Raw genomic sequence first — 23,692 nt, 5'->3', positions numbered from 1 at the left:
ACAGCATTCAAAATGTTTTTATTCTATAGCCCAAAATAAAGATTAAAATTAATTTGCACTCATATAGACTTAATGGAATAAATAATAATAATAATAAATTATTTTTTTTATTTAAATAAAAATCTGACCTAAATAATGATTAAACAATAATTTAGACTTAATGGAATAAATTATAATAATATATTTATATATTATAAATTAAATCAACACCACGTAATTATGAAAATACATTTACAAATATTAAGACCTAATTGAATAAGCTACATAATAATAATAAGAAGAAGAAGAAGAAGAAGAAGCAGAAGAACAATGTACTAACATTTCAGAAAGATAAAAAAAAACATCCTAGCAATGCATTTGTTTTATATGAGCCAGCAACCTATATTCTGAGCGTCCACAAGATGGCAGAAACTAGAGCCTCGTGTTCACGGGATGTGTTTGTAAACAAATCCGTGCACGCGATGTTACGCACCGCTTCTCCCGCGCTTGAACTCGACCTCACACGCCACCGCGAATCTTTTTAACACCCAATGCATGTTAAAAGCTTCATTCCACTGGATGCATATTATATTTTCCTTATTACGACACTGACTATGATTTTATCGATTTTTCTAATTTGAAAACAAGGGCTGATGTGGAAATGTTGAAGCGTCGGAAAAGTGACACTTACAAACGCACAGCCGGCGACTTGATGAGTGATGCAAGGTTAAAGATTTAAAGAGGTGGAAAATTTAGGAAACTGACAGTTCTTTGACATACAGCATATATGGCATGCTTGTTCCATTATTATCTTTAAATAACAAGTTGTCATACTTCAACTTTGCGTGTTGAACAGAAATAATTTCTTCCAACATTAACTGGTAACGTTACGTTAGTTGCGTTTTGCAGCAGAGCAGCTGTTTTTTAAAGACGGTCTTAACTGTTAGTTTGTTGGTTGACCAGCTACAGCTACCAACCCCAGCTCGTCTGACCCCCTGTCTGCTGGAGCAGCTTGCACCTGAAGCCCAGACAGCCACGAACCAACTGTACTCCAAAACACAGCTACTATCTTCAAGCGGCGTTTTCAGCAGGGAGGAAAACATCAAATCCGCCCCTTTTACACTAACTGAAAAAAGTGGTTACATGCTGTTGACTAAACGACATGTTTCTACTTGATCGAACCCTAAATTATTTTAATCGTGTAACCCAATGCAGTCTGGCTGATTCTGTAAATAATATTTTTGATCAATTAAAAGCATTGATGTGCTAAATATATTGTCTTCGATGTAAGTGATCTTACATTGATGTCTGCAAACAACAAAAAGATAGATGCACGCTCAACAACAATAAAAATACATTTATGCTTACCTTCAAAATGTGTTTTAAGTCAGTAATGTTATTCCAGGGTTGTAATGCTCTGACAGCAGGTATGTGTCGTGCTTTAAAAACACTTCGTCAGACGTCCGTTCATGTTATTCCACAACTAGAGGAAAAAAAACTGTGTCAATTTAGTCAGATCGGTAGTGAGGCGTGCTTGTGAGGATGAAGCTGTAGGTTTATGATGACAGCAAGTTGCTTTCACTCCCGCGAAATGCTCGCATTAAAGGCCACGCCCCTTCGCCCGTCTCACAACAAGTCCTGACATGCTAAACTCTCTCTCTCTCTCTCTCTCTCTCTCTCTCTCTCTCTCACACACACGCGCGCGCGCGCAGACACACAGCCAAGACAGCACAGGAACTAACAACAGCCCTTTTACGCCCACTGTTGTTTGTCGATTCACGATCCGAGTGGCTTCAGCGTAGATCCTGTCGATGCTTATTTTCTAGGTTTATAAAGTACTTTATTGTGATCGCGGTTTTGCATACAATAGCCTACTGCTTACAGCATTAATATAAGAAAATTAAATAAATAAATAAATTGTGTCACGGAATTAATTATTGTTTCAAATTAATACAAAATCGGCCTCAAATTCAGAAAGGCAACAAGTGTTTATGTATGTTTACTGTGGAAATACAGTGCACACCTGCTGCCTAAATAGATATATGAATTAATAAATATAAAACACACACACACACACATATATATATATATATATATATATAGGTTATGTGTGTGTGTGTGTTTATGTGTGTTGACCGTGTCATTCCTATGCCATTGTGTTTTTTTATGACTGCACACATTGAACATGAATGACTTTCCACTGACTTTCCTGTAAAAACAAACAGAGAAATAAACATTCGTTATTATTTATTGATTTATTTTATTGTCAAACCGTGCAAATCACATATGCAATAGAAAGTACATTTGTTCTCTTGCCCCAAAAAATCCTATTTAATATAGCATTTCGTTTCCAGATAAAGTTTCCCCATCGTTTTTTATTTTCCTTGTAAAAAAACAAACAAACAAAAAATTGTTTTCTCTTTTTTCTAAGTCATGCACGAAATATTATGCAAATGTGAAGTATAGGCCTGTTTAATCATTAACATCAAACAGTCTCTGATCATTGATGTGCGTCGCTCATAACAAACTTGGCTAATAGTCGATTTAATTATGTTAATTGAATACGGAATTCCCCATTTCAGCCCCTTTGACCTCTGTCCAGCAGCTTCCGACTGCACCCTTTGTTTAAATGCAGATGCCATGCGGATGATGGAGGGCTGCGGAAATTTGGGGACCTGTTACCCACAGCAGATGAGGCTGTCCGACAACACAGAGGGGAATCCCCTCACAGGTACATGTCTGGGCATACAGCCCCACGCAGATTGCTCTGGGATGGCATTTGTGATGTTGTCTCACTGTTAAATGCATAGGGGTGTTGCTATGAAATGTATTCATTTAGAAACGTTTATAGTGTTTATTGTCAGCTTCCATAGTGATCACATAAAATTAATATCCATAAAATAATTTAATAGTCTTACAAATGTATTTTTATGTTTCATTTGAAATATTGATATAACAACAATTGTATTATATAATTATTAACAGACAATATTGTATTAGCAATAGTATGTATCAATTAAACAACATTTACTGGCCAAGTATTACATTTTAGATAAAAGACAATTAAATTCATATAAATATCAAAAAAATAATTAGTTGTCTTAATTAATAATAACATTATATTAATAGTTACACATTTTTTTTAAATACTGAAATTATTATTAGGCTATTGTTATTGTTAGGAATATGCATGCTGTAGCGTTTTTACTTCTGTTTTATTTTTCAGGCCAGCACATGCAGTACATAAAAAGTGACATAAACATGAACAGCTGACAGAAAGCTCAATGGTCAAAGAAGTTACATGTTTGTTCCCATCTCATCTGTGGTGACGTTTAAGCACAGTAACACAGTATCTTTACTGTAAATAAATAACTTTTCCCTTTGCTCGTAGCTTGTGTCAGCTAAAAACAATACATTCATCTACCAAAGTTCACTACCTAGAGATATAGATTGCCTTTTGTGTGCGAAGGGATCCATACGCATGTTTTTGTGACTGCAACGGCTTCATCCGTTACCAAAACACAACATCCACGTGTGTGTGTGTGAGTGTGGTGACATGAGAGCGAGGCTCAAGTATACTGTGTCTCGGTGACATCATCCTTTACTTCAATTCTACCTCCTTCCTTCGTTCTGTGTTCGTGATATCTGATAAACCTGTCCTGGGCACTGCTCGTCCCTCCTATAACATATATTTCACGTATTAGTTTTCATTGTTGTCACCTTAATTGCCTGATAAACAGTCTCTGTTAGTGGCGCAGGGCCACAGCTGGCACCCTTAAAGGTAATGGAAGGGTGCTGAGTGACAGATCCTAGAAAATGATCTGCAGTTCCAGAAGGCTGACAAACAACAAGACTGGGGTTACATTTGAAATGTACTTGTGGATTGTAGTCATGTGCATCAAGCTCCATTGTTGTAACAGAAGGGTTCATTTTCATGTCAAGGGGAAAGAGCAGGAAAAATATTATGCATATACTTCCTGATTATCATTTTAGTCATAAGGATCTAAATCGTCTGTACTGACAGCAACAATATCAAATCAAGCAAAAATGTTCATGTTAGTTTATTGTTTATGTTTTAACAAAAATATTCTTAATAAAGAAACAGAAGTGAGAGAACATTCGATTGAAAACCAGTTTCAGTCACATTTATGAGTGTTTACATAAAGGATAGTAAAAAAGGAAAGGAACTAACAGAGAACACCATGTTTTGTTTACCACAGTGAGAATGTTTCACTTGTAACCACATTAAGCTGTTGTTATTAGTGCTCATCAGTGTGCCTTCTTCACATGCAGTGGCATCTACATTGTGTATTATCACCCATTAAATGATGTCGGTCATACTTTAAAATCAAATTATTGCTATTAACAAACCATTAAGTACAACTTTTGCCTCAATTAACTACTAATTTGCTGCTTTTGATATTGGGTAGGATTGGGGATGTTGAATATGGCCATGCAGAATATGCGCTTTAAAAATACTGATATATGTCATCCCATTATGTTTAAAGCAACTAGTTCATAATATGCATGTTCATATATATATATATATATATATATATATATATATATATATATATATATATATATATATATATATATATATATATATATATATATAAAAATATATGTGTGTGTGTGTGTGTGTGTGTGTGTGTGCTCATTATTTAATGATTTTAGACTTTTGGGAGTAATTATACATCTAATCATCATCTATTAGTGCAATGGCAATTTCAACATTTAATATTCACAGGTGTGACATTCATCACTTTCTCCTTGAAGAAAGGTAGTGTAAGACAAAAAGCTCATTGTGGAAGTGATGGTCAATTGCTCTAGATGGGAAAGGCTATAGTGATGTCAGAGCTGCTGAAGGCATTACCTCATCTCCATCATCAAGGATCATTTCACACATGGCTGCGAGCTGAGGAAGAGGGAGAGCAGTATTAATGGGTTTGAGGGTGGATTGTGGAGGGCTGTTAAGGCCAGCTGTTGCTACCATGACCCCATGTGACACCCACAATCCCCAAACAATGGCTTGTTGATGTAGGGTATTTTTAACACAAAGTGAAGGAATGTTAGACTCAAATCATGTTTGTGCACTGTGGAGTTTCCCACTGCAGGGTTCCTTTCTGCTGACAAGGCAGGAGTTAGTACGGTGCGTTTGTTGGCGTATCAATTTCACGGTCATTTGTTTTATTGAAAGTCAGACATTACATATTGGAAGCTTTTATCTACTGAGTGTAATCAATTTTGAATTATAATACCGGTCAAAAGTTTGGAATAATTTCTTATTTCTTAAAAGTTTCTCATGCTAATTGTGCATTTATTTGATCACAAATACAGGAAAATATGAAGCAATACAGCAATAATATGAAACGATATTACAATTAAATGTAATTGTTTCCTGTGATGCAAAGCTGAATTTCTCATCTTCAGTGTCACATGATCCTTCTGAAATCGTGTGATTCAGTGTAAAATTATTATCAAACATTATTACCATTATTATCTGTGTCAAAATGATCTGCTGCTCAAACTGTGATATACTTCGTCAAACAAATTGTGGTAAGATAGATAAAAAAAAAAAAAAAACTTTTAGTTTTTACTTTTTTGTAATTTTATCATTAAAGTAACTGAATGCATTTAATTGATAAATAGTGACACAGTGACAGTAATATATATATATATATATATATATATATATATATATATATATATATATATTACAGCTGGAAAAATGGTTTTAAGCTACAAAAACTTTTTACTATTGAAAATAAGAACCACTATTAATAATAATAGTTAATAATTTAGAACCAAATAAGGATCATGTGATATAAATGAATAAAATACATTTGAAAATATATACAGATAGAAAACAGTTGTTTAAAATCGTAATAAAATTTCACATTGTTATTGTTTTTACTGTATTTTTTCATTAAATAAATGCAACCTTGAGCATGAAACTTCTTTAAAAAACATTTAAAAATCGTAATTACTCCAGTCTTTCAACCATTAAAAGTATTAAAAACCATTCAGCTTCATCAGTTGTAAAGGTTGCGCAGTGCACACAGCTGCCCGCATTTCTTCTTGTAATTTATATAACCTCCGTCACTTAATGTAACAGACAATATGACTCACTGTCCCTCGTGAGGCCGTGCTGAAAGCTGTGCACCTTCTCTTCATCTCCCATGGGCTCTCATTGCTGATTGTTGGAGTGTAACAACAATTAGGTCATTGCTGAGTTTATGTTTACAAAACCTAGAACCTGACACTCCTTGATTCACTGCTGGGCCAGGACATCAGACAGCGGGTCAGCGCTAGCTTGTTTGTCTGAGGAACGGGCAGAGGATCACCCACTTCATCATCGAGCAGGCTTGTGTTTAAAGTGCAGAAAGTGATGCCATCCCTCTGACATCACCTGCTGTGAGTGATGGAGCTCTGGCTGGATCAAGTTGCTCTCCCTTATCAAATGATACACTGGTCTTGCTCTGTGCACAGTGTTTACTTGGTTACGCTGAATGTTGTTGTTGGATGCAGCCTGTTTGGTCAGTTTGTGTGCATAAATTGATCATTTTCATTTGAGAATTAAGACCTAAGAGTTTTAGCTTTGTTCAAGACAATTAAAGGGACAGAATTCTGTCATAAATTACTCACCCTCATGTCGTTCCAAACCCCTAAGCCCTTCGTTCAGCTTCAGAACACAAATCCAAGAGCTTTCCGACCCTGCATAGTCAGCAGCACAACTACCACTTTTAAGGCCCAGAAAGGTAGTACGGACATCATTAAAACAGCCCATGTGACATCAGTGGATCGACCTTAATTTTTAAGAGTATCTACGAGAACACTTTTTGGGTTAAAAGAAAATATAAATAATGTTTTTATTAAACAATTTCTTCTCTTCTATCACGATGCATGATTGACACCGAGCCGGTGTTCTGACGTAGAACCTGTATGTGCTGAGCCTTGTTGGTAAGCAACAGTTGGCAAGAGAAATGCACACAAGGTTGAACCACTGATGTCACATGGACTATTTTAATGATGTCCTTACTACCTTTCTGGGTCTTGAATGTGGTTGCATTGCCATCTATGGAGGGTCAGAAAGCTCTGAGATTTCATAAAAAATATCTTAATTTAGATCACGGGACCCACCGATAGCAATGGCTGTGTAGTTCGATTGTGGAAAGACTTGGAGTTCTGGAAGAGGATACATGCAAAAAAAGACACAGTGGAGGTTAAGCTAGCAGTGGACTCCCTACAGGAAAAAGTGAGAAGTGAAGATAAAAGCCGCCAGTCCAATATCCATCTAGTGGGGCTGAAAGAGGGGGTAAGAAGAGGACCCTCTGGGATTTATACGGAATCTTCTTCCTAAGTGGATTCCCTCTCTTGCTGGCAAAGTAATGGAGATCGAAAGAGCCCACCGTATTTATAGCAGTGAACATTAGAAATCAACCCCTTGTACATTATTCAAGATAATGCGTTATCGAGACCGGAATGCAATCCTGAATGGAGCCCGAACCACTGGACAAATTCTTCATATGGGAGCGCAGCTGCTTTTCTTCCCAGACTATAGCCCCCACACAGCGTCTAAGAGGAGAGTGATGGCATCGGCGAGGAGGAAGCTAACTCAGCTGGGGATATCATCCTTTTTGGTCTACCCTGCGGTAGTAAAAGTTCCTCAAAGAGGGAAGATTTCTCTTCTCGAGACACTGGAAGAGGTTGAAAAGTTCACTCTCAATCCGGATCCTGCCACAAAATCTTCTCTGAAAAAAGGAGCGGTTACGTTAGGAGAATCCGAGGATCCTAATCCATAAATCTGCAGCTCCTATGAAAATTGATCATCTATTCATCCTAAATATTACCTGGTCTTTTTTTCTAGAAGCACATAACTATTTACTCTGAGTGCTAACTGGTTTTTGGCAGGGGTATTCGTCAAGGTTGTCCTGTCATCCTTGCTTTTTAATTTATCATTAGAGCCTTTGGCCCAAGTGATCAGACAATGTAAATGCGTCCCATAAAATTTCACTCTACCCTGATGACGTTTTGTTATATATATATATATCAAACATCACAGATTCAGATGAGGAATGCTTAAAATTATTTGATACATTTGGTAAACTGTCTGTTTATGAGATTAATAGGAATAAATCCATACTTATGCCCCTTAATTTAGGTGCTAAATCAGAGATTCTTACTTTACCCACTGATTCCTGTCAGTGACCGGTTTAATTCTCTTGGAATCAGAGTTTTTCTTTCATAATCTCACATTTCCAAGTGGAACTATCAGTCTCTTCTGGATATGATTAAGAAGAATCTTCTGTGTTGGTCTCCACTCTGTTTGGCTCTAGTTGGAAGGATAGCCACTGTTAAGATGAATATACTTCTGAGGCTAAGCTTTTTATTTTCAGTGTTACCTCTGACACCACCTACTGGCTATTTTGAAGAGATTAACACAAAAGTATCATAATTCTTGTGGAATAATAAAGGGCGTAGAATTTGCCATAAATCTATGCATAGGCTAAAACCTCATGGTGGCTTATCCCTACCAGATTTTTGATCCTACTATTTTGATCCTGCTTAGGACGTGGCTAGACGTTGACTTCGTTGCCCCATGATATACCCTCTTCGTCTACAGGACACCCTATACTGGAATATCTTAAGAAAGTTCTGGAAAAGTTTAGTCCAAATATATGCTGTCCTATCAAAACCTGGAAAGCAGCAGAAATTGGATTGTTTATTAATTATTATTGGAGCTTCAGATTCTTACAGTGACTCTACCCCCATTTGGCATAATAATAATAATCTTTGTTCTGGTTGGTTTTGTTTCGTTGGTTTCCAAATGATGGGCCGACAGTGATATTTACACTTTAAAAGACCTGTACAATGATTATGGGCTCAAGTCCTTTCAAATCCTGAAGGAGCAGTTTTCTTTCCCACGATTCTCCTTTCTCCTGTACTTAAGATTATGATTTGTGCTGAGATCTTACAGTACCCTGGTCGATCAAAATCTCAATCTCTTTACCAAATTGGATAGATTCTAGTATTGCTTCTAGGTGTTTTGAGTATTATTTAGCTATAAATCACTTGTGGTACCACAGTATTCAGACATTCCAACTGAGGGTTTCTGGGACATAGAATTTAACATTGTGAATGATTGGGACAATGTCTGGAGAAATTATTTTGCTAACTCTAAAAACCCAGCTCAACAAATGATTTGTTATAATTTAATCTATAAGGCATATGCCACGCCCTGTTTATTAAATCAAATGAAAAGAAAGTCTGACCCCTTGTGTCACCAGAATTCTGTTTGCTGCTCTTAAAAATGCTATTTTTAAATTGTGGTTGGATCCATCTACCCCAGTTAGGTTGACGTGGATGTCATACTTGATGGACATTGCTCTTTTGGAGTGTATTACAGCCAACATACATGGTGCCACCAGAAAGAAAAAGTTTTGGCTGGACCTTATTGATACTTTATCAGGCCTATTGAAATCCTGAGATGTACTTGTTTTCTAACTAAGCTTTTACCCTCAAGGTTAAGGTTTCAAACTATTTTCTTCATTCATCTCAGTTAAAAGGAAAAACAATTCAAATTAATCCAAAGCTTTCTTCAATCTGTTCAAAATATATTTATGTTATTTTTTGCAGACTTTGCTGCAGCTTCTATAAGGCAGCTTGCATGTGGCACATAAATCATGAGGGCAGCAACCCGATGAGTGACAGAAGTGCGCTTGTTTTGCTCCTGTAATGTTTCTCTGCCCGGAAACAGTGTTGCCTCGAGAGCTGCGAGCGGAGAAGCGATTGGTCGCGAGGCGGCAGTTCAAGCGTCGCGCGCTGTTCTGGGACTTTCTTTTACGAGTGCGTGCTTCAACCAGCATCAACATCAAGCCGCTTTGCTTAACTACATGTTTGCCTCGCAACGCATTCGTCTAATAAAATGACCATGCATTAAACATTTTTGTTTAATAGCTTCAACTGGTCTGCGGTGTTCTTTTAATTCAGAAAACTGTAAATTTTTTCTTGTTATAAACCGACAATTACAGACATATGTTAACATTTTTTTTGGGAATATTCCTAATTTCTCTCTCTCTCTCTCTATATATACATTAATATACTTTTTGAATTAAACTTTTAATCGTATATTCAATAAAACACACACATATACATATATAGGCTTAAACTACGATTTCTATCATTTATACCACTTACTATACACACTAAACCAATATCTGCCAGCTAATTTTATATGCAACAGCCTAATTAGCATTTCTCTGCGCCCCCTGCTTAAACACAGAGTATTGTTTCAAATTCAACCACCCCCCACAATACTAATAAAATATAGAAATATTTATATATATTTATTAAATATTCATATTAATCAAAATCAGATTAAGGAACCAACTGGTCAGTGCACACTAAATGTCAAACAAAACAACCACACTTGTCCTTGCCAGCCTTATTCTTCTTCTACTTCTTCATCCGGGCAGCAATAATATTCAACAAAACAAATCTGCCCGTCATCATTCCTCACGAGATACTGTAGAGAGAGGAAGCCTCGACTGTCAGTTCTCACTGAGACTTTACAGGACAGAGCCAAGGCCTTTGTAGAGGGTTTCAACAGGGACATCTTATACCTTTAAGAATTAAACAAGAGAAAAATATTTATTATTCTTTTACCACTTACAAGTGAATGCCTCAGAAGTACAACTATAAACAGTTCATAAGGCTGTTGTTATAAGTCTGATATTTACATATGCAGAGCTATGAATGATGAGTAATGCAGTGTAAAACGTAAGTTCCTCCTACCTGCTGGTCTGGATTTTAGTACACTGGAAGAGCTCCATCATGTCTGAGTCTTTGGGATAATCATAATGAGCATTTCCAGAATTCCCGAATGTGGATAATCTAGGGTGCAAAGGAAATGTTTTGCCATTAAATTTGACTTGACAATACCAGTTTCTTTTCCACTGTCAGCAATAAGCAAAATTAATAATCACATCAAATGCGTATCTATTAGTTATAACTAGTTGATTCAATTACATATACTACTGTTCAAAATTTGGTTTCAGTAAAATTTTTCTTTTTACTATATAATACTTTAATACAGCAAGGATGCATCAAACCAAGCAAAAGTGACAGTGATGCTAAAAAAAGATGTCGGTTTCAAATAAATGCTGTTCTTATTTTAGTTTTTATTAATCAAAGAATCCTTTTTAAATATTGAGCAGCACAATTGTTTTCAACATTGATAATAATAAGAAATGTTTCTTGAGCAGCAAATCAGTATATTAAAATGATTTCTGAAGGATCATGTGATATTTAAAACTTGAGCAATGAGTTTATGACTGCTGGAAATTCAGTGTTGCATCAGAGTAATACATTATATTTAAAAGATAAATTAAAATAGAAAACCGTTATTTGAAATTGTAATAATATTTACAATATGAATGTTTTTACTGTATTTTTGATCAAATAAATGCAGTCTTGGTAAACATTAGAGACTTAGATAAACGACCCCAAACTTTTGAGCTGTAGTGAAGGCAAACTAAAGAACAAACATGTTACTGTACCTGAAGTAAGGATGGCTGGGTGACATAGTAATCTGCAGAACCTCACTGGTCATGTCAAGCTCAGAGAAAGCCTCTTTGAGACTGTCTGACTGCAGAATCACCTTGTTGGTTACATTTGTGCTGCAAAAGTCAAAGTCTATGGGCTCTTCCGGTTCCTGTGTATTAATCTTGCATACGGTGACCACACCACCTTCTTCCAGGAACAAGGTCAGTGGATATCCATAGCCATTGTAGCACATTCTCAAGGCGGTACACACACCTTAAGGGTAAAATTTAAGACAGGAATTTGATTTGTCTTTTAAATTCATTTTCCAAAAAAAAAAAAAAAAAAAAAAAAAAAAAAAGATTGGATCATCATTGTGATACACACCTGGGACTGTGCTTCCCCCAAAGATAGTAAGGCAGTCCAGAAGAACGGTCAAGTTAACCTGGAATCCAACTGTATCTTCTTTTATTATGTATTCTTGAAAGATGTCAGCCTGAGGAATCAGACACACAAACTGATTAACCCAACTTCTGTCAACCGAACCTGTAAGACGCAGTCATCCAACACTAACCTGAATGAATGCATTGGCTTGAAGGCATTTGGAGTCCTCAACAGTGACTTTTAACCCATTCTGCGTTGCATTGAAGATGGCATGGTCCCTGAAGGAGATGGCTTTCAGGATGTTGGACAGATTTCTTGCGTTATCTAAACTGGCTATCAGAATGTACTGGTCAATGTCTGCTTGGGACTGAGTGGACAGAGGCATGGTTCTGCGTCGTCAGCATCTGAAATAATATTTACATCTATAAATCCAACAGTTTGATGCATACATTTCAGTAACCTCTAAATGGTAAACATGATCAAATACTGCAGGTGCTATCTTTTGTCTGATTTATTATACATACAAAATATTTAAGAGTCCTTCAAGTATAATAGCAAAAAAAAAAGTAATAATTATAATAATAAATAAAACATCAAATAAAAAAATAAAAATTGTAAGAAAACTTTTATATTGTAATATTTCAAGATTAATATTTACTCTTTTGTGTGCGTGAAAAGTATCAAATTAATACATCAGGTTTGCTATATTGATTATATCACAATTTAATCTTGGTCGTATAAAGCAACTGTTCAATTTAAAAATATATTATTGTGATTTATACTTCATGACAGACTCGACAGGTCAAAGACAACTACTGCATGGCTAACATTAACAAGCTGCAACTAAGTTAACGTTAACTGTTTACAAATTCACATTTATAACGACAGTAAGTTGAACAGGTTTCTTACCCACAGAGATGGTCAAACTCTCAATCAGGTGGCTAAAGACAAACATTAAACCTTAACAGCATATGTTTTGTATATTTTAAACCTAACTAGTAGATAGATATGAAATATAAAAATGAACATTTTTTTAGAGTTTGGCGCCCTTAAGTGTCCTGCTTGCTCTTCTTCTGGGGTTTTTAGCAGAGTTCAGTATCTCAACCAAGCCCTCGCACACACCGCTGTGGTCAGATGCGGATTTGCAGCGGGAGCTCATAAACGGACCTTTACAACATTAGGAGGGGGGTATCTGGTATGAAAAATTACGCATAAATGTACACATATATATATATACAGTCTCTCATAATTAAAACTAAAAATAGTTAATTATAGTTTTAACATTCATGATCATGCTTTCTTTCATTTTCAAAAATGTAAGATATCAAAAATAAGTATATATAATGCGCTTGGATACCCCTCTCTGTCATCATGAGGTGGACCGGCCGTCACCTGGCAGCCGAGCCGAGACAGTTAGAGTCAGTCCAGCAGAAGTGCCACATAATCAAACAAAAGTCCGGTAGGTTTGGAGCGGTCATTGGTCTGTTTAACTTTATTGTAATGTCTCATTCGGTGTAATAATTTCAGGGGATAATTATAAGGAATGTAATTTTATTTTCAACAATGTTTACCAAGCTTCCGGAGTTCACCGCTGGTCTGTTTTTGTTTATCTCTAATAGCAACCAGACCTTGCCAGCAACAAAGCGATATTTGTGAGCTGTAACGTTAGCATTTCCTCTCTTATCTATTTAACGTTATTAGTTTACATGGTTTATGTAATGTATCGGTGTGGTGGTTTCATGTAGTTCTAATTAACCAGCTAACTAGCTAATCGGTAAGCTAGCTTATTGTGATCTGGTGACATATGGGCACTGTGTGCCGGAAATTCAATTTAGTATTTGTTTTTTGCCACTACATGGGCTGACAGTTTGAACGAGCTTAAATGATGCACGTGTTCTTTCTTTTAAGATACGTGTGTTTCTGTGATTTTTGTTTAAAGCTAGGCAGGTTTGGGGCCTCTGGTCATGGCTAAAGACCCGTTGGCAGAAGCTGGTCTTCATTTTGATGAACTCAATAAACTGCGAGTGCTCGAGCCTGATGTGAGCCAGAAAACCACTGAACTCAAAGAGGAGTGCGAGGAATTTGTTGACAGTGAGTTTTTCATTTTGTTCTTTATCTTACTGTGGAGTTTACCCCTCATGCAGATTGAACAGCATGCTTTGCTTCATTCACAGTACAGATCAACAATCCTTTTAATTATTATTTTTTTTATTCCCAAAAATAGAAATTGGACAGTTTCAGAAAATTGTAGGTGGCCTTATTGAACTTGTGGATGAGTTAGCGAAGGAAGCCGAAAATGAAAAAATGAAGGTATGGTCTTGCTTTCTAAATGAACAGTGATGTATATGTGTGTTATGTTCAATAATATTGCTGCAATTATTATTCTACAGGCTATAGGTGCAAGAAATTTGCTGAAATCAGTTGAAAAGCAACGGGAGGCTCAGCAGCAGCAGCTTCAGGCTCTGATTGCAGAAAAGAAAATGCAGTTGGAAAGGTAACCAGTCTTATAACTAATCTGACTGCGAATATTGCACTCTTAAAGGAAAAGTTCATCCAAAAAATGTAAAATTGCTGACAAATTGTACTAACCCACAGGCCATCTAAGATCTAGATGAGTTAGCTTTTTCATCAGAACAAATTGGAGAAGTTTACATCACTTGCTCACCAATGGATCCTCTGCAGTGAATGGGTACCGCCACAATTAGAATCCAAAAAGATGATAAAAACAATAATCCACAAGTAATCCTTCGACATATTTGTTTAGAGACTGTTTCACTTTTAAACGGTGCTTGATCTGTGTGTTTTTATCAGCTGTTTGGACTATTATTCTGACGGCACCCATTCCCTGCAGTGCATCCATTGGGGAGGAAGTGATGTAATGTTACATTTCTCAAAATCTGTTGATTAAAAACAAACTTAACTACATCTCATATGGCCTGAGTTGGAGTATTTTTTTTTTTTAAGTAGTTCTTTAATTCTTGACTATAATTATTGTTTGTTTTGCAGGTATCGAATAGAATATGAAGCACTTCAAAAAGTGGAAGCAGAGCAGAATGAATTCATCGATCAGTTTATACTGCAGAAATAAGAGTAGTGTTTCCTCTTTCTATTTGGACAGGAGAAGTGATGCTATGCATCTTGATTTACAGTGACTTCCTAATAATTTCAGGGTCCCTACCTAGGTTAACTGAATTGACCAGTTAATAGGTGACAACAGACGTCTGTTTCAGCCTCAACCTCTGACTCTATTGTGTTAACATTGAGTGCTTTTGCATGGCCAGTTCGAGGAGGCATATATTCGTAATCTTTCCAACCATCATAATCTCAGATGAATACTATTTATATACAACAAAAGTTATTTATACTATTTATATGGAAATTAGTTTGTAAATCAGATCTTTTTTTACAGCAGGAAAATACAGTATTTGCATGTTACTGTAAATAATTCCATCATGAGACATCAGGTAAAATGTTTATTTTCTGTATGATTTGTATTTGAACTGCTGTTTGTGACTTGCTGTTTGTTTCCTCATGGGACCACAACCAAAATATTTTCCGCAAATTCATTTATTGTTTGTTTACATTCACCATTTAGATAATCAAGTGTGTAATCTTAAAATTCGACAAACTTCATACAGATTTGAAGAACGATTAAATAAAAATATATTTTTCATTTAAATGTTGTCATAATGGTAAACAATTACTATGAGATCAAAAATCTTGTAATACAGTACGTGCTACATACAATTATTATTAAATATCCTGGCACATATTAAAATATTTAATCACATTTATCAACATGTAATTACTAGCAACTACTACAGCAGTCAACATTTAGAGTGGATCAAAAAAGTTAATCAAGGTTGTCCTAAGAGAAGAATGCCATTTGGTTTTGAACCACCTCAAATATTGACTAGTGTAGAAAGAATACATAGAAAGGATGAACTGTCTCTATCTTTGTTTCTTGGACTTTGAGGAAGTGTTTCCTTTCGAAGAGGTTGAGTTATATGTTGAACTGAAGAGCATGGTGAACAGTATCAGGACAGGGATGATGAGGTATGGAGCATAAATGGACACCAGGGTCAGGCGTTCTTGAAGAGTTTGGGGTCCCGGATGTGGCGCCAGAGGAAAGTTGTGAAACAGAACGTGACTTAAAATAGGAATTAAAGTGGTTGCCACGTGAACAGAATAAATGATTGCTGGTGTCCTGATCCATCTGCATCCACCTATTCGATATAGAAATACATCCATTAGTAGGAATAATGTGACCATTGTCACTTACATAAGAGATTGGCCACTAGATGTCACTGTGTGCCACTTAAAAAGTCATTTTACTAATCATTAACACACATTATCGTGTTTTATTCGAACCCAACTGACCCTTCATGAAGGCGTATGCTGCAATTGGGAAAAAGGGCAGCTGCATGAGAGCCTCGCAGAATATAAAAGATCTGAACCACACAGGAGCGGCCATCATCATCGGATCCTTGAATTCAGCAGCATACCAATGCAGTAGGGTTTTCAGCTGTAAAGCAAGTAAGATTGGCCATTATATGCAACCTAGTTATATGGTTGCATTAGTGAGTGCAGCACAAGATGCAAACTTACCTTGGAAGGATACAGATGTTCAGGAAGCAAAGGTTGAAGATCAATCATGAGAGTAATTGGAATGTGGGACAAAAAGTAAAAGAAAAATATAATTTCTAAAGCGCGAAGAAACATTATGGTAAGCGTTTTTGGCAAGTTGCTCCTCTGTCAGAATTGCAGCAGCAGTAGACCGCATGAGTGGTCAGTGTGGAGCAGCGTGTTACTCCTCTGTCTCTGATTGGTCCTTCAAATCGGTCATATCTAATCTTTTTCATTCCATTGGTCCATCGGCTCTGTTGATTCCTGAAGTTGGCGGGTTCCTGATTGCACCTTGACTCATGAAGCGTAAACACAAGCCTTGCTAAACCTAGCATAGCAACTCAAGTTTTCTTTCTAAATGAATGCTGCAGTTATAATTAAATTATAATTAAAACCAGTGTCAATAAAATAAAGGTAAACAATGAGTCCGCACACCAGAAAATGCTCCTTAGCAATTTTAATGATTGCTCTCCACGTGTAACGTTTCGGGTCCAAGCCCTTCATCTGACATGATAAAATAAAACAATAAATAAATAAAAGACATTTACACTTCAACATGATCCCACTTTAAATTATTATGGATCTGCAGTGACCAATTATTTAAACATGATTACATGTTGATTAATTAATTTTTTAAAATTATTATTATTACATATATTACTATTCTAACAATACTAAATTATGAAAACTGATATCAAACAATTTTTTGTGAAATAATTTGGTGTGAATAAAAAAAGTATGTTAATCAAAACAAACAGACTTTTTTATTTTTTAGTTGATGTTATTTTCAAAACAATCCTTGGAAACATGTGAAAAACACTGTCAGCTGGTTATTAGAGTTGTGTAATGTCTTCCTGTTAACAAATGAAGCATATTTAAAATGAAATCCTTAAAAACATTCAAAAAGTATGTCTGTACACAGTTTGGTGTTACACGAGAACTATGATAAAACAATTGCTACAGAATTCTTACAGAAATGTAAAAACAACTAGTTACATATTTTTTTTAATTCACTTTTCCTCTGCATTCATGATCCTTTGGTTGTCAACGTCCACATAATCCTGCAACGTATTAATAATGTTTTATCACTTATCTATAGGACAAAGGTAAAGCTTAAGTAGATCAAGGACGAATATGACTCACCCCATCACTCTCCACGACACTCTCGAGGATCTTGACAATGTCTGTAAATGAAGGTCTATTTGTGTATGGATCCATCCAGCAGTCTTGCATGATCTGTTCTCTACATTTAAAAAAATTCAATTAAATATTGAAAACAAAAGAACATATATATATTATAATATATTTCTTATTTTGTTTATATATATATATATATATGTGGGTGTGTGTTTGTGTTTGTGTATATATATATATATATATATATATATATATATATATATATATATATATATATATATATATAAAAAATTTGAGGAAACAAAACTTATCACTAACATTTCTGGACGGCAGGTGTTGGGCACAGTGTTCTTACATCCAGCACAGATACTATACACCACTTGCTCAGATGTGTTCAGACTTGAATATGGCAAGGTGCCTGTGAAATATAAAATTAAAATTTTTTTATTTATTCTTCAAAAATGTTGAACAAGTCAACCAAACATGTTAGATAATTCTTACCGAATGTCTGCATTTCCCACAGCACAATACCAAATGCCCAGACGTCTCCCTTGAAGCTGTAGTAGTTGTTTCTGAAGTACTCTGGAGGATACCAGCGCAGCGGCACACGCTCCTGTGAGATCACATTCATTATCAGTGAGATGAGCAATAAGGACGTGGGATGGACAGGTGCGAATAGTTCACCTTGTGTTGTTTTTTCCTGCTACTGCGTCTGCTCCTCATACGGGTCAAGTCTCTGGCCAGGCCAAACTCTGCTACCTTCACCTCCCATGGGAATTGGCTCACCAGAATGTTCCTTAAGGCAAGGTCACAGTGCACCACCTGAATGATACAGAAAACGTTCAAAAAATTTTCTTTCCACTTACCATTCATGTCTATAGTGTAAATATGACTTAGAACAGCTGTTTTATGTTTGTGCCAGATGGTGATACCATTTTGGAGCGTAAGTGCTCCATGGCCAGGGCGATGTGGTAGGAGGCGATGGTGAATTGGCTCTGCAGTTCAGGGTCGGCAATTAGCTCATCTTTGTTTTTTTGAACAAAACTGCGCAGGGTCCCGTAGCTCATGAACTCCATGATCAGCATATATGGCTCTGAGGAAACAGCGTTCTAGTCACATGATGGAAACAACTTTTTAGTGAGATTTGTTAATGATGTCATAAATCGTGGCTTGTTGAAGAGAAAAATATTTCTTTTGTTATTGATCAGGCTTATAATTTTCACTTGGATGATGATAAAACAGCCCCCCCCCCACCAAAACCCCCCCAAAACAGGATAGACTTGAGTACAGAGCGCTGCACATACTGTATGGGGAAAAATACATAAATCGTGACCATAAATTGTGAATACATTTCATGACTTATTAATTTGTTACCTTGTTTTAATTAAGTCATAGCCATGAATTAAGAATTTGTTCTCGTTTTAGTAAATCATGGAAACAAATTAAGGATTCATTCACTCATTTTATTAATATGTGGCTACAATTAAAGATTTTGTTTTTTAGTAAATCGTGGCCACAAATTAAGGATTTTTTATTGGTTCCCTCAATTTATTAAATAATGGTCCAAATTAGTATTAATTTCCTTGTTTTATTAAAAAGTAGTGACATATTAAGAATTTGTTCCCTAGTTTTAGTAAATTGTGAGCATAAATTGAGAATTTGTCCCCTCGTTTTAATAAACAGTGGTTACAACTTAATTCTTTCCCTCATTTTAGTAAATTGTGGCCACAAATTAAGAATTTGTTCTCTCAATTGAGTAAAAAGTGTTACAAAATAGTATTGGTTTCCTTGTTTTCATAAACAAATTCATTACAAATTAAGAATTCGCTCCCTCGTTTTAATAAACAGTGGTTATAATTTAAGAATTCGCCCCTTGTTTAAGTAAATATTGGTTATAACTTAACAATTTGTTCCCTCATTTTAATAAACAGTGGCTACAACTTAATAATTTGTTCCCTTGTTTTAGTAAATAGTTGTTATAACTTAAGAATTGGTTCCTTCAATTTAATACATAGTAGTTACAACTTAAGAATTTGTCTCCTAGTTTTAGTAAATAGTGGTCACAAATTAAGAATTTGTTCCCTTGTTTTAATTAAACTGAATGAGGATAAGATCAAGCTTATTATATTTGGGAATCGACTCCCTGAGAAAGAACTGGTTGAGAGTTTTGTCTCTTATCAAACAACAAGCATGGTTACAAGCATGGTTTTGTGAAGAACTTAGAAGTAATTTTTGATTCAGACAGTGTTGTGGAAAGCATCTTTTTGTTCAGTTGAGGAACTTATTTAAATTTAAACTTATCCTTTCAACCAAGGATCTGGAAACTGTTATACATGCTTTAATTTCCACACGATAAGATTATTGCGTATTAAGGTCTAAATTATTTTCTGGTTACTCGTCTTCAGTGTTCAAAATGCTGCAGTAATACTTTTAAAGGTCCCATATTGTCAAAGTTGAAATTTCCTGGCCTTTTTCACGATAACTGAGGTCTAGGGGCTATTTAACTAGCATATAAATTTCAAAACAGTCAGTCCACACAGTAAAAAGCACACAGCCTACATAAAGCATCTATGATTTTTCACGAACTGCTGTGGCTTCCGTAAAAAGTTGACGTCAGAGCCACACAGTCACCACCACGAGCACCGCCCACTGTCCCACTCTCCTTCTGTCAAACCCCCAGACAACATCGAGTCCGTGCGGCATTGCTGAGCACTGAGCAACAACAACACTGAAACATGTCGAAAAGGTTAACTTAAACCACAAAACCAGATCGGCCGACCTGTAACGTTACACTCTCACTCAAAGGATGGATGATCTGACACGATTGTTACTATGAGGTGGATCACATCTAACATATATAGTAAAGACAAACTTATCATATCTATCTAATATGTTGAAGATGTATGTACATTTCTATTTCAGCAGGCAACAATATTTACATCTACATTATAGTTCCAGCCACAATAAATCACAAAAATGTATATACAATTACAAATGATTATATATATATAAATCTTCAGTTTATTGTTTTACACACATGCAAAAAATTTTTTTCATACACGACATCGCGAGATCCAAGAAACATATTGAACCTTTTCAATAAGTGTGCGCTGCAAACAAGCATTTTGGACGAACGTTTCTGTCCAGTCCGCTCGTTTTAACGCGTTTAACCATAACTGTCATCGGTTTGTTTGTCTGTCAGTGGCAGCAGATATGAGATCAAATTTCTAATTTGAGGCAGTATTACGTCAAATCTGTCTCCTCCAGTTTCCCCTTTCTTTTGCTGCCTCCAGCTAGCGCTGTGATTACGGCTGACCCTAGTTACCTGTGGTTGGTCTGGCCATGCGTCACTCAGAAAACAACAGGCCAATCAGAAGAGAGGCTCATGAATATTAATTAGACAAGCTAAAATCGACCTGCAGACCTCCTGAGAAAGGAGTTGTAAAAATATAATGAGATGGTTTTTGCTAATTATACCACAAATATATATTCTTACGGACATCAAAACCTAAAATAAAACTCCAGAAAAGTGTACAATATGGGACCTTTAACTAATACCAGGAAAATGGGATCATGTAACACACCTGTGTTGATTTCTCTTCATTGGTTTCCTGTAAATCATCTGCTCTCTCAGAACTTGCTCTTAAATGTTCCACGGTCTCGTTTAAGGTGTAATGGAGATTTCTTCAGTTCAGGCTCCCACACTCTGGAATGCTTTGTTCGCTTTTCATTAAGTCTTCGTCAACTATAGACATTTTTAAAAGGAACTTAAAGACTTATTTCATCAGGCTTTTGGCGTTTGAGTGGGTCTGTTATGAGTGATTTCATTGTACGAATTATATTTTTGTCATGCTGTGTTGGTTTGTAAGTTGTATGTTATTTTTTGGAGTTTGAATTATCCCTGTGTAAAAAGTACTTTATAAATAAAAGTTCAGTTAATAAACAGTGGTTACAAATTAAGAATTTGTTCCCTTGTTTTAATAAACAGTGGTTACAAGTTAAGAATTTGTTCCCTCTTTTAATAAACAGTGGTTACAAGTTAAGAACTCCTTCCCTTGTTTGTGGTCACAAATTAAGAATTTGTTCCCTATGTTTTAGTAAATCATGACTACAAATTGATTCTTACTTTTTAGGATCTGTAGCCATGAAAAATATATTTTTGTCCCCATATATATTTTGGGAGGAGATTATCACAGACTCGGGGTGAGCTCTTTTGATTTTGATCAGTAAACAACCATACTAAACACCCAAGCAACCACAATGCAACATGGTAAAACATTCAGAAAAACTTTAGCAACATCCTGGCATCTATCACACAGCCGTGTCAGTGAGTTATGCACAGGCAAGACCTAGTCTATATTTTACTGTCTAGCTGCAAGGATCCATTTAAGGTTTAATAGAGTCATATAATACTAAAGCACAACACATCCTACCTTCCGCTGTATTCCAGTCCAGCAGCTGCATCACATTTTTATGATACGCCAGCTTTCTCATAATAGACACCTCATTTTCCATCTGCTTTGAGGTGATACCTGCAAACAACAGCAGATCTGAACAACTGCTGGATCTTCATTTAGACATTCACACATTTTGGTAAATGTATTTAATTAACAGAAATGCCTTTGCGTGTCGTTTTCTACCTTCTTTTCCAATTTTGCAAGTGACCAGTGAATGGCCTCTGCATGTGCCCCTCATAATTCTCGCTTTGTAGAAGACTCCTTCTCGACCTGCCTTTATGAGCTGAATGAGGTTTAGGTCTGCCTTTGTAAACCGAGGAATCTGAAGATCATTTCAAGTTACATTGTTTAAGCATTGTTTAAGTAAGTCAATCACATTTCGTACTTGTTATGCCTTTTTTATTTACATTTATCAACAAATATTTCATTTATTGAGTACATTTTCTTTTAAAGAAATATATAGTAAACCTGTAGTGGAGGCTTCCAGGGAAATCTACAGCTGGATTTAGTTGGTTGTCTCTGTAATGGGCTCTCTGTAATACGGTCAGGCAGTTCAGGAATATTCAGGATGTTGGGAGATGGAGGGGGAGAATCTTGGGAAGCAACCTGGGGGACAGACGGCCTCTTTTGCCTCAGCTCCCATATGACCTTCTTCATTGAACGATACCTGAGGAAAGAAATATGATTTTATATATATATATAACAAGTTTAAATAAATATTAAGAGTTTTGAGTTAAATCTAATGATTTGTTTAAATTATTAAAAACATTTTTTTTGTTAAATATGTAGATGTTAAAATGTACTTGTTTATGCAAAGGCATCCAAGTACAACCATGAAGAAAACGGTAACGGCGTAGATGCAGATTAAAATTGTGTGTCCTATATCAAGATCTGTAAAGGAAGAAAAATACGTTTTATGTGATGGATTTGTATAATCTTTTCAGTATAATTTGAAACATAAAATGTTGAAGCATGCATATGGTTTAGATAATTTGATAAAAGAAGATAGATTCACACAAACACACACACACACCGAGAAGAAAAGCTTACTGTTATCCATAATGACCCCAATAGCATCACATGTTGTTTAAAAATCTGAGTGAGATGTTTCATCAGAACTGAAAGAGAAGAAAATGCAAGACAAAAGTTATTTAAAAACAAATTCAAATGAGATTTTTTTGAAAATAATACAACCATATACCTTAATTGTCAACTAGACGACGTCTTCTTAATCGTTTAAATGAGAGACCTGAAAAGCAAATGTGTTAAAGATGTTTTTGTCACCTTGTAGAAAAGACAATTAAAATTGCAGGTCCCCAGGCAGAGCTCATTATGCAATGCACACCATTGTCTAACCTTCTACTGCATCAGACAATAATGTGCGAGCATGCACGAAGACCACTGAGGCTGAGGTGCTCTTCAGAACAATAAGCCACAACTCTTCAGCACCTGTGGTTTAGAGAACAAATCTATAAGTGGTACAACATGATGCCGACGCACTTCCTGACTACAGCATGCTAGTCTCCAAATATATAAAGTGTGAAATACTGCATGACCCACAGTGT

The 23,692-nt window shown here is 35.9% G+C and overlaps 4 protein-coding genes across 9 annotated transcripts; 1 reads left to right on the top strand and 3 right to left on the bottom strand.

Moving 5' to 3' along the window:
• Positions 1-10,315: 10,315 nt before the first annotated feature.
• Positions 10,316-13,035, bottom strand: rad1 (RAD1 homolog (S. pombe)). Its single transcript, XM_026282307.1, has 6 exons — positions 12,817-13,035; positions 12,098-12,311; positions 11,911-12,019; positions 11,541-11,799; positions 10,777-10,875; positions 10,316-10,604 (listed from the first exon to the last, which is right to left on the bottom strand). The coding sequence occupies exons 2-6, from the start codon at positions 12,290-12,292 to the stop codon at positions 10,427-10,429; spliced, it is 840 nt and encodes a 279-aa protein (XP_026138092.1). The 5' UTR covers positions 12,293-12,311; positions 12,817-13,035; the 3' UTR covers positions 10,316-10,426.
• Positions 13,036-13,265: 230 nt separating this feature from the next.
• Positions 13,266-15,586, top strand: ift20 (intraflagellar transport 20 homolog (Chlamydomonas)). 2 transcript variants are annotated; one of them, XM_026282305.1, is made up of 5 exons: positions 13,266-13,366; positions 13,847-13,998; positions 14,132-14,217; positions 14,298-14,401; positions 14,914-15,586. In XM_026282305.1, exons 2-5 carry the CDS (start codon positions 13,872-13,874, stop codon positions 14,993-14,995), a joined length of 399 nt encoding a protein of 132 aa, XP_026138090.1. In that variant the 5' UTR covers positions 13,266-13,366; positions 13,847-13,871; the 3' UTR covers positions 14,996-15,586. The 2 variants fall into 2 exon arrangements, with proteins under 2 accessions (XP_026138090.1, XP_026138091.1); XM_026282306.1 differs by having other exon boundaries at positions 13,274-13,366; positions 13,851-13,998.
• Positions 15,457-16,865, bottom strand: LOC113115054 (sigma intracellular receptor 2-like). Its single transcript, XM_026282304.1, has 3 exons — positions 16,516-16,865; positions 16,288-16,432; positions 15,457-16,133 (listed from the first exon to the last, which is right to left on the bottom strand). Exons 1-3 carry the CDS (start codon positions 16,627-16,629, stop codon positions 15,859-15,861), a joined length of 534 nt encoding a protein of 177 aa, XP_026138089.1. The 5' UTR covers positions 16,630-16,865; the 3' UTR covers positions 15,457-15,858.
• Positions 16,866-16,975: 110 nt separating this feature from the next.
• On the bottom strand, positions 16,976-23,565 carry LOC113115052 (fibroblast growth factor receptor homolog 1). 5 transcript variants are annotated; one of them, XM_026282298.1, is made up of 13 exons: positions 23,329-23,565; positions 23,178-23,245; positions 22,931-23,018; positions 22,596-22,794; positions 22,311-22,449; positions 22,104-22,202; positions 18,603-18,763; positions 18,355-18,492; positions 18,172-18,283; positions 17,989-18,088; positions 17,677-17,776; positions 17,530-17,594; positions 16,976-17,387 (listed from the first exon to the last, which is right to left on the bottom strand). In XM_026282298.1, exons 2-12 carry the CDS (start codon positions 23,185-23,187, stop codon positions 17,544-17,546), a joined length of 1,197 nt encoding a protein of 398 aa, XP_026138083.1. In that variant the 5' UTR covers positions 23,188-23,245; positions 23,329-23,565; the 3' UTR covers positions 16,976-17,387; positions 17,530-17,543. The 5 variants fall into 5 exon arrangements, with proteins under 5 accessions (XP_026138083.1, XP_026138084.1, XP_026138086.1 ...); XM_026282299.1 differs by having other exon boundaries at positions 16,976-17,594; positions 23,329-23,376; positions 23,484-23,532; XM_026282301.1 differs by having other exon boundaries at positions 16,976-17,594; positions 23,329-23,376; positions 23,473-23,493.
• Between the last annotated feature and the right edge of the window lie 127 nt (positions 23,566-23,692).

This window comes from Carassius auratus, chromosome 15, assembly GCF_003368295.1.
Source record: "Carassius auratus strain Wakin chromosome 15, ASM336829v1, whole genome shotgun sequence".
In the NCBI taxonomy this organism is placed as follows: Eukaryota; Metazoa; Chordata; class Actinopteri; order Cypriniformes; family Cyprinidae; genus Carassius; species Carassius auratus.
Note: the sequence above shows the minus strand (reverse complement) of the source record. Positions and strands in the feature narration are given on the sequence as shown.

What these genes read in the sequence shown, in the direction of transcription:
- rad1 (XM_026282307.1), bottom strand. Translation starts at nt 12,292, where the DNA reads ATGCCTCTGTCCACTCAGTCCCAAGCAGACATTGACCAGTACATTCTG. An exon ending in CCCAGCCATCCTTACTTCAG is followed by an intron (nt 10,876 to 11,540) that starts GTACAGTAACAT and finishes TTTGCACCCTAG; the next exon opens with ATTATCCACATTCGGGAATT. An exon ending in ACTAAAATCCAGACCAGCAG is followed by an intron (nt 10,605 to 10,776) that starts GTAGGAGGAACT and finishes TAATTCTTAAAG; the next exon opens with GTATAAGATGTCCCTGTTGA.
- ift20 (XM_026282305.1), top strand. Translation starts at nt 13,872, where the DNA reads ATGGCTAAAGACCCGTTGGCAGAAGCTGGTCTTCATTTTGATGAACTC. An exon ending in GTGCGAGGAATTTGTTGACA is followed by an intron (nt 13,999 to 14,131) that starts GTGAGTTTTTCA and finishes TCCCAAAAATAG; the next exon opens with AAATTGGACAGTTTCAGAAA. An exon ending in AAGAAAATGCAGTTGGAAAG is followed by an intron (nt 14,402 to 14,913) that starts GTAACCAGTCTT and finishes TTTGTTTTGCAG; the next exon opens with GTATCGAATAGAATATGAAG.
- LOC113115054 (XM_026282304.1), bottom strand. Translation starts at nt 16,629, where the DNA reads ATGTTTCTTCGCGCTTTAGAAATTATATTTTTCTTTTACTTTTTGTCC. An exon ending in AACATCTGTATCCTTCCAAG is followed by an intron (nt 16,433 to 16,515) that starts GTAAGTTTGCAT and finishes CTTGCTTTACAG; the next exon opens with CTGAAAACCCTACTGCATTG. An exon ending in AGCATACGCCTTCATGAAGG is followed by an intron (nt 16,134 to 16,287) that starts GTCAGTTGGGTT and finishes TATATCGAATAG; the next exon opens with GTGGATGCAGATGGATCAGG.
- LOC113115052 (XM_026282298.1), bottom strand. An exon ending in GGACTGGAATACAGCGGAAG is followed by an intron (nt 18,764 to 22,103) that starts GTAGGATGTGTT and finishes CTGTTTCCTCAG; the next exon opens with AGCCATATATGCTGATCATG. An exon ending in GTGTCGTGGAGAGTGATGGG is followed by an intron (nt 17,595 to 17,676) that starts GTGAGTCATATT and finishes AATACGTTGCAG; the next exon opens with GATTATGTGGACGTTGACAA.